Below are 12,753 nucleotides of genomic sequence, written 5' to 3' on the forward strand. Positions count from 1 at the left end.
AGCGGATAAGATCGGGCGCCATTTATCAGTGCGACACCGCACATATCTATGAATTATTATTTATTTACCGCATTTTTATACCCTCTTATTATGCCCTGATGTACTCCGCACAGATTACATATGCTCCCACATTATAAACTGAAATACCACCAAAACCCCAAACAGAAAAACTACCAAGCAAAATCTGCGCTCCAAAGGCAAAATGGCGTCCCTCCCTTCTGAGCCTTGCAGCGTCCTCAAACAGCAGTTTGCGCCCACATATATGGCATCACCATACCCGGGAGAGCCCGCTTAACGTTTTATGAGGTATTTGTCTTCAGTGACACAAACTGGGCACAACATATTATGCACTAAAATGGCACATCAGTGCAAAATTGTAATATTCACATCATCCGCTGTGCATTAACCCCTTTGAGCACTATGACTTAAAAGCACGTCATGGTGCGGGTGTCAGCTGTGTATTAGAGCTGACACCCAGGACTAACGGACAGGAACAGCAATCAAGCGGTTACAGAAGCCTGTAAAAATAACAATATACTGCAATACATTAGTATCGCAGCATATTGTACCCGCGATCCAATGATCGCTGGTACAAGTCCCCTAAGGGGACTAATAAAATGTGTAGAAGAATTCAAGTTATTAGTAGTGAGAAAGAAAAAAAAGTTACAAAAAAAACCTTTTCCCATTTTTCTTCAAAAGTAATGTAAAAAAATAAACAGAATTGATATCGCTACGTCCGTAAAAGGCCGAACTATTACAATATACCATTATTTAACTCGCACGGTGAACACTGTAAAAAACTTAAATAATTTAAACCGTCAAAATCGCTGTCGTTTTCACCGCACGGCGAAAGCTGTAAAAACTAAAACCCCAAAAAATGGAATCAGATTTTTTTCCTATATTACTATAATTTCCTATTTTTTTTCAGTTTCCCAGTACTTTTTATTTCACTTTAAATGGTATCACTAGAAACTACAATTCCTCCCGCAATAAATAAGCCGTCACATCACTCTACTGACGGAAAAAGAAAAAAGTTATGGCTCTTGGAAGGCGGGTAGTGAAAAACGAAAATAAGAAAGCAAAAAATGGATCAGTCCTGAAAGGGTTAATTCATTTCTAATGAAAAAAATGCATGACCCCATGTGCGGTATTTCCGTACTCGGGAGAAATTGCTTTATAAAAATTGGTTGTTTATTTCTCCTTTATCCCTTGTGAAAATGAGAAAATTCAACATTTTAGTGGAAAAAAATTGTGATATTAATTTTCTCCGCCTAATTCGAATAAATTCTGCCTAAGACCCGTGGAGTCTATATTCTCACTATAACCCTAGAAAAATTCCTTGAGGGGTGTTTCCAAAATGGGGTAACTTGGGGGGCTTCCACTATTTTGGTCTCTCCAGAGCGTTGCAAAGGCGGCATGGCACCGAAAAACAATCCATCAAAATCTGTCCTCCAAAATCCAAATGGCGCTACTTCCCTTCTGAGCGCTGCCGTGGGTCCAATCAGCAGTTTATTACCACATATGGGGTATTGCCGTAATCAGGAGAAAATGCTTTACAAATGTTGTGGTTCTTTTTTCCTTTATTCCTTGTAAAAATTTAAAATTTCTATGCTTTTTCAGAAAAAAAGTTGATTTTCATTTTCACTGCCTAATTCCACTAAATTCTGCAAAAAACCTGTGTGGTCAAAATGCTAACTATACCCCTAGATAAATTCCTTGAGAGGTGTAGTTTCCAAAATGGGGTCACTTTTGGGGGGTTTCTCCTGTTTTGGTCTCTCCAGGGCGTTGCAAACGCGACATGGCACCGAAAACCAATCCAGCAAAATCCGTGCTCCAAAATCCAAATGGCACTCCTTCCCTTCTGAGCCCTGCTGTGGGTCCAATCAGCAGTTTATTACCACATATGGGATATTGCTGTAAATAGGAGACATTGCTTTACAAATGTTGGGGTGATTTTCTTCATTATTCCTCGTAATTATAAAAAATTTCTATGTTTTTTCAGAAAAAAAGTAGATTTTAATTTTTACAGACTAATTCCAATATATTTAGTGAAAAACCTGTGTGGTCAAAATGCTAACTATACCCTTAGAAAAATTCCTTGATAGGTGTAGTTTCCAAAATGGGGTCACTTTTGGAGGGTTTCCCCTGTTTTGGTCCCTCCAGGGGGTTGCAAACGCGACATGGAACCGAAAACCAATCCACCAAAATCCGTGCTCCAAAATCCAAATGGCACTCCTTCCCTTCTGAGCCTTGCTGTGGGTCCAATCAGAAGTTTATTACCACATATGGGATATTACCGTAATCGGGAGACATTGCTTTACATATGTTGGGGTGCATTTTCTTTATTATTTCTTGTAAATATTAAAAATTTCTATGTTTTTTCAGAAAAAAGTAGATTTTCATTTTTACAGACTAATTCTAATAAATTTAGCGAAAAACCTGTGCGGTCAAAATGCTAACTATACACCTAGATAAATTCCTTGAGGGGTGTAGTTTCCAAAATGGGGTAACTTTTGGGGTGTTTCCACTGTTTTGGCACCCCAAGACCTCTTCAAACCTGACAAGGTGCCTAAAATATATTCTAAAAAAAAGGAGGCCCAAAATCCACTAGGTGCTCCTTTGCTTCTGAGGCCGGTGCTTCAGTCCATTATCACACTAGGGCCACATGTGGGCTATTTCTAAAAACTGCAGAATCTGGGCAATAAATAATAAGTTACATTTCTCTGGTAAAACCTTCTGTGTTACAAAAAAAAATTTATTAGAAATAAATTTCTGCAAAAAAAATAACATTTGTAAATTTCACCTCTACTTTGCTTTAATTCCTGTGAAACGCCTAAAGGGTTAAAACACTTTGTGAATGCTGATTCGAATACCTTGAGGGGTGCAGTTTTCAAAATGGGGTGACTTCTGGGGATTTTCTAATATATAAGGCCCTCAAAGCCACCTGAACAGGTCCCTGAAAAAATAGCCTTTTGAAATTTTCTTTAAAATATGAGAAATTGCTGCTAAAGTTCTAAGCCTTGTAACGTCCTAGAAAAATAAAAGGACGTTCAAAAAACGATGCAAACATAAAGTAGACATATGGGAAATGTTAACTAGTAACTATTTTGTGTGGTATTACTATCTGTTTTACAAGCAGATACGTTTAAATTTAGAAAAATGCAAATTTTTGCTATTTTTTTCTAAATTGTGGTGTTTTTCAGAAATAAATACCAAAAGTACAACATGTCACGAGAAAACAATCTCAGAATCGCTTGGATAGGTAAAAGCATTCCAACGTTATTACCACATAAAGTAACACGTCAGATTTGAAAAAAATCGGCTGGGTCCTGAAGGCCAAAACAGGCTGGGTCCTGAAGGGGTTAAGGGGTGTAGGGAGCATTTTCACCCCACAGGTCTTTTCCATAAATGAATGCGCTGCGGATGGTGCAAATTAAAAATGTATATTTTTCACTACATATGCCATTTCAGTGGCAAATATGTTGTGCCCAGCATGTGCCACTGGAGACACCCATCCCAAAAATTGTTAAAAGGGTTCTTCCGGGTATGGCGATGCCATATATGAGGAAGTAAACTGATGTTTGGGTACACTGTAGGGTTCAGAGCGGAGGGAGCACCATTTAGCGTTTGGAGGGTGGATTTTGCTTGGTAGTAGTTTTGTTTGAGTATTGCTGGTGTTTCCGTTTATAATGTGGTGGCATATGTAAGCTGGGCAGAGTATATCGGGGCGCATAGTCAGGTGGTAAACTAATGGGGTAAAAAAACAATAGAATGATCCATAGATGTGTGTTACGCTGTGAAGCAATCCTTTCTGCACAGGCCAATTTCGCACTGATAAATGTCATTTCTTATTCCCTTTTTGGTCCACACTCTGCACCTTTGCAGTTTGGGGAATTTTGCTAGGAAAGCGTTGTCCTGGTATAATACAGGCACCATCAATTGCAGCGGATATGTTTTTGGCCCTACCCTTCCTGGTTCTCTAATTTTAGGGCCTTGATAAATCGCCTCTTGAAACAGAAGAAATGTTCCCCTCGGACCTGCACAACTGCATATTATTCTTTCATGACTTATTGGAACCTTATCTAGTTTTATTTTTTCATAGACAAAGTGGTATGAGAAAAATTTTTTTGCGGGATGAGCTGTAGTTATTATTGGTACCATTTTGGGGTACATGCGATTTTTTGATCACTTTTTATCCTATTTTTTGGGAGGCCAGGTAACCCAAAAACTCGTAATTCTGGCATAGTTTTTTATTTTATACAGCGTTCACCCTGCGTTATAAATGACATGTTAACTTTATTCTGCGGGTCAGTCCAATTCCGAATATATTTTACAACGTTTTGCACAATAAAATTACATTTTATTGAAGAATGTATTTTTTCTGTCGCCAAGTTGTGAGAACCATAACTTTTTAACTTTTTCGTCTAATGATCTGTAGGAGGGCTTGTTTTTTTGCGAGACGAGCTATAGTTTTTATAGGTACCATTTTTGAAAACGTGCGACTTTTTGATCACTTTTTATTCCAATATTTGTAGGGCAAAGTGACCAAAAAACGGAAATTCTGGTATAGTTTTTTACGCTGTTCACTGCGTGCAATAAATAATATAAAGAAATAATATAAATAAATAATAAAGAACTTGAAAAGGGAACAGGGCGATTGTGTTTTATTACTTGAAACTTTTATTATGTTTTCAAGTTTTGTTTTTTTTACACTTTTTTTCTACACTTTTTTTCACTAGGGGACTTGAAGGTCCAACTCTGACTTTTTTTTTCTAATACATTGCACTACCTACGTAGTGCTATGTTTTAGATCTGTCAGTTATTCACTGACAGCAAGCCGATTAGGCTTAGTCTCCCGGCGGGGCCTAATCGGCTTCCGTAATGACAGAGCAGGAGGCCACTGGGTCTCCTGTTGCCATAGCGGCAGTCGCCAGACCTGGTTGCCTGTCAGTGCTAGCCATCTGCTAGCAACCGCTAAGATGCAGCGATCGCTTTCGATCGCTGCATCGAAGGGGTTAATGGCAGGGATCTGAGCTAGCTCCAGTTCCTGCCGTTACAGGTGGATGTCAGCTGTAACATACAGCTGACATTCACTGCTGATGATGCCGGCTCAGTTCCTGAGCCAGCGCCATTCTGCCGGCGGCTAAGGAAGATGTATATATATATATATATATATATATATATATATATATATATATATATATATATATATATATATATATATATATATATAAATATACATACATATACACACACACACACACACACACACACACACACACACACATATATAAATATATATATATACATAAATATATATACATATATATATATATATAAATATATATATATATATTTGGACTTCAAGATTGTTTATGTAGCTTTTAACCACTTGAAGTCCAAACCATTTTTTGATTTCAGTTTTTCACTCCCCGCCTTCCATGAGCCATAATTTTTTTATTTTTCGGTCAATGGAGTGGTGTGAAAGCTTGTTTTTTTGTGCTGGAGAAGTTGTAGTTTGTATTGGCACCATTTAACACTTTCCAGTCGCTAATCTGCCTATGTTGGGAAAGGGTTATTTTAAAATGGCCGCCGGTTCTGATCTCTGATTGCAAGCATTTACCATCTTAGATGCCGTGATCAGATGGGATCACTGGAATTTGAGTTTTTTTTTTACTTTCAATCTTATATTGGGGCCGGTGACCGACTCCTGCATGGCGAGATCGCGGGTGCCAGTGTGTTTCCATGGCAGCTGGGAGCTTTATGACTGCTCTCAGGCGAGCTTTAGCAATATTGCTATTGAGCTATGCCTGTGGCAGGTCTCAAAAGCAATGTACTGCTTGTGCCATAGACTACAATACTTTAAATTTCCAGTCTATGGGATAAGCGATCTAACGATCGCAAGTCAAAGCCCCCTTAAAAGGCTAAAAAAAATGTAAAAGTTTTTAAAAATGATAAAAAAAAATATTAAAGTGATAAAAATGCAAATCAGCCCCGTTTCCCTAGATCACATATAAAAATAAATAAACAAAAATAAACACATTAAGTATCACCGTGTCCGAAAATGCCCAACCTCTAAAAATATTAATCCAATACAGTGAACGCCGTAGAGGGAAAAAGATCAAACTGGCATAATCACAGTTTTTTGCCACTTCAGCACCCCCCCCCCCCAAAATGTAATACAAAGTGATCAAAATGACAGACGTTCTCCAAAATGGTATCAACAAAAACGACATCTCTCCCTGTACAAAAAGACGCCTTACACAGCTCTATAATCAGAAATATTTAAAAAAAAGTTACGGGTATCACAATATGGCGATGCAAAAATGTTTGTTTTTTTCAAACTTTTTTTAAAGGTACTAAAACTTAACAAAAACAATATAAATTTGGTATCACCAGGATTGTACCCGCAGAATAAAGGTAATGTGTAATTTTCACTGTACAGTGAACACCGTAAAAATGAAACCCATAAGAAAATGGCACAACTGCTGTTTTTTTCCAATTCCACCCCATTCTGAATTTTTTTCCATCTTCCCAGTACATCGCACATAATATTAAATAGTCCAATCAGAAAGTGCAACTTGTCCCGTAAAAATTAAGCCCTCATATGGATGTGTCAACGAAAAAATACAAATAAAGTTATGACATTTTGAAGGCGGGGAGAAAAAAACAAAAGCATTAAAAATAAAATTAGTCAGGTCCTGAAAGAGTTAAAGTACCATATAATGTATTGGGTAACTAAAAAAAAAATTCTATGTGGGGTGGAATTGGAAATAACTGCGATTACTCGATTTTCTTTAGGGTTTTGTTTTTACGTCTTTCAGTGTGCAGTTAAAATGACAAATTAACTTAATTCTGCTAGTCAATACGATTAAGGCGATACTAAATTTATATTGTTTTTTGTTTTACTCCTTTTATAAAGAAAAAAAATATTAAAAAATAAAAATAAAATTGTGTTGCTCTATTCTGAAAGCCATAACTTTTTTATTTTTTGTCAATTGAGTGGTGTGAGGGCGTATTTTTTGCGGCACGAGCGTTTTTTTTTTTTGGTATATATGAATTTTTCAGCACTTTTTATTAAAAAAAATGTTACCGCTAAGTTTACCAAAAAACAGTGATTCTGGCGGTTTATATATATTTTTTTTACGGCATTCACCGCGCGAGTTAAATAATGCTATATTGTAATAGTTTGGACTTTTACGAACGCAGCAATAACAATTCTGGTTATTTCTTACATTACTTTAGAAAAAAAATGGGAAAAGGTTTTTTTTTTTTTCTTACTTTTTACTAGTCCCCTAGGGGACTTGAACCAGCAATCGTCAGATCGTCTGTTCCTTGCAGTTAGTGCAGGGTGTCAGCTGTAACACACAGCTGACACCCGCAGCACATGGAGGGGGCTCAGCACGTGATTGCGCTCCATACTTCTCCCCCTGCACCATGACGTACCGGCACATCATGGTGCGTCAAGGGGTTAAAGTAAAGATTGAAAGAAACTGATTATTGTTGCAAATGAAAAGTTTCAAAGTTTAAAGGGAATGTGTCGCTAGAAATTATTATATATTTTTTTTCAGTTAAACAAGTAGTATTTTTTTCACAAGTCAGGAAATATTATAAATTAGATTCTAATTTATAACATTTCCATGTGCTGGGCACTAAAGGGAGCAGTTCCCAAAATAGCAGCCTGGTCACTGTGGTAAAGCAACCTCATTGATTTATGCTGCATATTTGGTGTGGACACACTCTACTCTAGTGTCCTCACACAATCCCCTCTCCCTTCTTCTGGCTAGTGCCAGGAGAAGGAAGGGTTTGAATCTTCAAACCTCCTACACTGTGTGCCGCCATTTTCTGAGCGACTGCACAGTGTAGGAGGATTAGATACAGGGCTCAGCAGACAGTATCACACGAACATAATACATACACTAACATAATACACACATCACATACACTAACATAAATTACCTGCCGCCGCCACCTCCGCTGGTCTAAGCTCCTATTCCTTGCGCCTGAACATATTCCGATCCAAATGAAAATGGCGCCGGATTTTGCTCTGCGAACGAGCTTCGTTTTGGTCTGTGTGGGAGCGGTGCATGCGCCGTTCCCAGACAGACGGCATACGCTTCTCTGAGATTGGAACAGCTCCGTAATTTCAGACATATTTTGCATTTGCGTGTGAACATACCCTTAGAACGTGACAACACTAATAAATAACATTTTTGTTTATATATTATTAAAAGCAATATAATAATAAAAAAAATAAAAAATCATGACACCTTCCCTTTAACATACCAGTAAATTTTTTCTTATCTGAAATTTTATTTTCCTTGTGTTCAAAGGCAGCACAATTACCCTCCAATTATTTTTACGTATAGTAGAAAAGGATCTTTTATTGTGCTATGTGTTCCTATTGAGTGGCAATTCAGCTATTTAATTATGCATTTTCATTATTCGTTTGCTTCCTTTACTACTTCATTGCCTAGTTATCAACCTGGGTGTGGCAAGAAAACCCCATTTTGTGCTGCCCTTTGGATGACAAAGAAAGAACGAATAAGAACAAATATAATATTTTGTGAGTGTATTGTATGTATTAATCGAGTACACATTTACTAATTTAACGAATATGATTAATATTTAAAAACCAGCATTTGGAACTTACTTTTTGTAGAGAAGAATAGCGATGACAATACATATGATAAAAACAACAGCTAAGACTGGTCCAATAACCCATATCAATCCTTCTTCTCCATCAATTATTGGCTGGGGATCTGCATCTTCTAAATAAATGGGTTCAGAATATGGGCTTGCAGCAAACATTTTCTACAGAAGAAAAACATCCACATTTACAAAACTGTATTTTAATCAACTCCCTTCCATACTGTGGCAGTTTAAAACATCCAAAAACACAGTTTATAAAGATATATACAGATTCATAAATTTTACTGGCCCTGTGTAAAAAAAACAAAAAATCTGTTAAAATGTTGCTTGTGATACATGTTTTTAAAGAGGACCTGTCTCTAAGGTCATATAAGTTGAACTGGTTTACTGACCTGAATAGTGAAGTCTCCATGATTCCAGCGCTGTTTTTTGTTTCCTTCCCTGAACCCCCTCTGTTCGAGATATGGCCCACTGTTGTGTTGGCTCCCTCTATGCTAATTTCCTGTAGTTAGCCAATAGGGCGTGAGCTACCCTCAAGCTACCTCGTGCTGACTGGTCAGCATCAAAGGCAAGGAAGTTAGCTCCACCCTGTTAGCTAACTACAGTAAATTAGTATATAGGAAACCAACTCAACAGTGGGCCATATCTCTGAAACAGGGAGGTCCAGGAAAAAAACCAGTGCTGGACCAGTCAGCTAACTAGTTCAACTTATATGACCTAATGGCAGACCCTCTTTAAGGTTGGTTTCCCACCACATCCAGGATATCCACTCTCCTGTATGTTTTTATTTTTTAATCAAAAGTAAGAACAGACTACAGCACTTCGCGGAAAAAAATCATTCCCTAAAGAAGTGTTAGGGTATGTTTCCCCTCTCCTTTCTGCCGGGTTTGATTGTTACTTTTAATTAAAGAAGACATACACCAGATCGGATCTTCGAATATGAAATGAAAACCGTCTTATATTAACAATTGTTCTGATAACAGAATTAGGTTGTCCTGTTTTAAAAGCCTTCATCGTCTGATTCAAGGACAAGAACAGTAAAACAGCGAGATGAATGGAAAAGGGCCAGTAGAGTACCCTTTACTACCAGCTGTGACTCATGACACGTAGAAGTCAAAAGAATGGGAGGGATAAAGACAAAGTAGTCAGCTGAAGAAGAATAAAGTAACCAGAGCGTTTTGGTGCTGTGCATGTAGAAAAGTGACTTACTTCTGTATGCTCGAGAAAAATGCGAATTTGCTGTGTTTTTTTGAGCACTCACATTTCTAACATTGCAGAGCATTGCAAGCACTGCGTGAGGAGTTCAAGGTATTCATGAGCTGCCACTTCCCTCGCCCAGCAACCGCTGATTGACAGTTTTCTCCCTATTACTGTGCATCAACGGCTGGTCGGGGAAGCGGCTGCTCATGAATACCCAGGACTCATTCCTCACAGCGCTTGCATCACGCTGCAACATTTGAAATGTATGTTCTCAAAAAAACAGAACATTAAGGGTATGTTCACACAGCCTATTTTCAGCCATTTTTCGGGCCGTAAATGTCCCGAGAGATGGCTGAAAAAATAGGAAGAAGAACGCCTACAAAAATCTGCCCATTGATCTCAACAGAAAATACTGTGTTCTGTTCCGATGGGCGGTTTTTTAAGCCTCTTTTTCAAAAAACGGCGCATAAAAAGACACCCCGTAAAAAGAAGTGCATGTCACTTCTTGAGCCGTTTTTGGAGTGTTTTTTCATTGACTTTATAGAAAAACGTTTCCATAAACGGCCTTAAAAAACGTAGCGAAAAACGCTAGTTTGATTAAAAAACGGCTGAAAATCAGGAGCTTTTTTTCCCTTGAAAACAGCTCCTTATTATCATCCGTTTTTAGTTAAGCGTATGAACATACCCCTAAGGCCATGTTCAGAGGTGGCAAAATTTTTACACTCCAAATGTTGGTGCAGATTCGGGGCAATTACACAACGAATCTGCACCAACATTTGCATATTTGACAGGTAATTCAGATGTTGCGGATATCACAGCGGACTTGCCACAGATTTCAGTTTTTGCATTGCAAAGGCTGAAATCCGCAGTGAAATTCCGCTTCTTCTACGCAACGTAATGAGCATGCTGCGGAGGGAAAATTCTGCACTGCAGCCTAATTTCCAAACAGTTATTTTCTGCAATGTCTGAACTAAGTTTCCTAAAAATGTATAGAAAAAATGTAAAAAATGGCTGCTGCAGAATTCCACTGCGGACTGTCCACAGCGGAATTCAACAGCAATTCCGCTACGTCTGAATGTGCCCTTACACAAGTGACAGACCATTCTGGGATTGCAGCATATAGTGGTTAACAAGTTCCCTTAAAAAAGACTGTCACCACATTATAAGTGCCCTATCTCCTATATAAGGAGTGCATGATGCTGATAGGTTAGCGTCATACACTCCTCTGTACAACGCCCACTTGGTCGAAAGTAAAAGTACGCCCACTTGGGCATTAAGAAAGCTCATTAGCATAAACCAAAATCGCTCCTAACGTTGTGAAAAAAGATCGTTTTTTAAAATAAAAAGCATTACTGTCACCTACATTACAGCGCCGATCTCCTTATGTAGGAGATAGGGCACTGACGCCCCTGAACTTTCCTCTGTTGACCTTTTTTCTTCTGCTCTCGGGCTCATCTATTACGAGACTGACAAGACTGCCTTTGCCGAGAGTCAGCTGGTGACCTTACGTCAGGGTAAGAGACCCGTTGAGGAGTACTGTTCTGACTTTAGGAAGTGGTGTGTAGCTTCTCGGTGGAATGACCCTGCCTTGAGGTGCCAGTTTAGATTGGGTCTGTCGAACGCCCTGAAAGACCTATTAGTTAGCTATCCCTCTCCTGACTCTCTAGATCAGGTTATGGCTTTAGCGGTACGACTTGACCGACGTCTCAGGGAACGACAACTTGAACGTTTTTGTGCCTTCTCCTCTGGCTCCTGCATGATGGCTCCCGAGGTTCCGTTGCTTCGTTCTTCCGTGTCTCCCCAACAACGTAGAGAGCTCCGCAGGAAGAATGGTCTCTGCTTCTACTGTGGGTATGACAAGCATCAAGTGAACAACTGTCCTTGGCGTAAGAATAAGCAGCCGGAAAACTTCCGCGCCTAAGTGACCATCGGGGAGGTCGCTTGGGCGCACAGGTATTTCCCGTAAATATGAAACCTAATAAGATCTTGCTTCCCTTTCAGGTCTCTTTTGAGGGTAGGTCTGCCACCGGCAGTGCCTTCGTGGATTCAGGGCCTTCTGCTAATATTAAGTCTGTGGAATTTGCTATGTCTCTAGCTATGCCATTGATTTATTTGCCTAAACCTGTCTCGGTAGTGGGTATCGACTCCACTCCTCTTGCTAATGGTTATTTTACGCAGCATACCCCTGTTTTTGAACTCATTGTTGGCTCCATTCATTTGGAGCAGTGCTCTGTACTGGTGATGCAGGGATTATCGTCCGATTTGGTTTTAGGCCTTCCCTGGTTGCAGATGCATAATCCCACGTTTAACTGGAATACTGGGGATCTTACTAAATGGGGTAATGAATGCATGACGTCCTGTTTTTCTGTTAATTTTATTCCTCTCCCTGAGGAGGTGAACACTCTACCTAAGTTTATTCAGGACTTCGCAGATTTTTTTTCTAAAAAGGCCTCCGAAGTGTTACCTCCTCATAGAGAATACGATTGCGCAATCGATTTGGTACCAGGAGCTAAGCTCCCTAAGGGTAGGATATTTAATCTCTCTTGTCCCAATATATTCAGGAAAGCCTAGCCAAGGTTTACATTCGCTCCTCTACTTCTCCGGTAGGTGCTGGCTTCTTCTTCATAGGGAAGAAGGATGGTGGTCTTAGGCTGTGCATCGATTACCGAAACTTGAATAAGGTCACTGTAAGGAACCAGTATCCCCTTTCTCTGATTCCTGATCTCTTCAATCAGGTCCAGGGGGCTCAATGGTTCTCTAAGTATGATCTTCGGGGGGCTTATAACTTATCCGAATCAGAGAAGAGGATGAGTGGAAGGCTGCGTTTAACACGCCCGAAGGTCATTTCGAATACCTCGTCATGCCCTTTGGGTTGTGTAATGCTCCCGCGGTCTTCCACAA

General features: G+C 39.2%; 1 protein-coding gene across 1 annotated transcript in view; it reads right to left on the minus strand.

The window, feature by feature from the left end:
• The window catches only part of PTPRS (protein tyrosine phosphatase receptor type S), a 523,802-nt gene that overhangs the window by 177,633 nt on the left and 333,416 nt on the right, over window positions 1–12,753 (minus strand). Inside the window, exon 21 of the mRNA XM_075864303.1 lies at window positions 8,654–8,814. Coding sequence (XP_075720418.1) covers window positions 8,654–8,814 — 161 coding nt within the window. The remainder of the gene's footprint in view (window positions 1–8,653; window positions 8,815–12,753) is intronic.

This window comes from Rhinoderma darwinii, chromosome 1 (genome assembly GCF_050947455.1).
Source record: "Rhinoderma darwinii isolate aRhiDar2 chromosome 1, aRhiDar2.hap1, whole genome shotgun sequence".
In the NCBI taxonomy this organism is placed as follows: domain Eukaryota; kingdom Metazoa; phylum Chordata; class Amphibia; order Anura; family Rhinodermatidae; genus Rhinoderma; species Rhinoderma darwinii.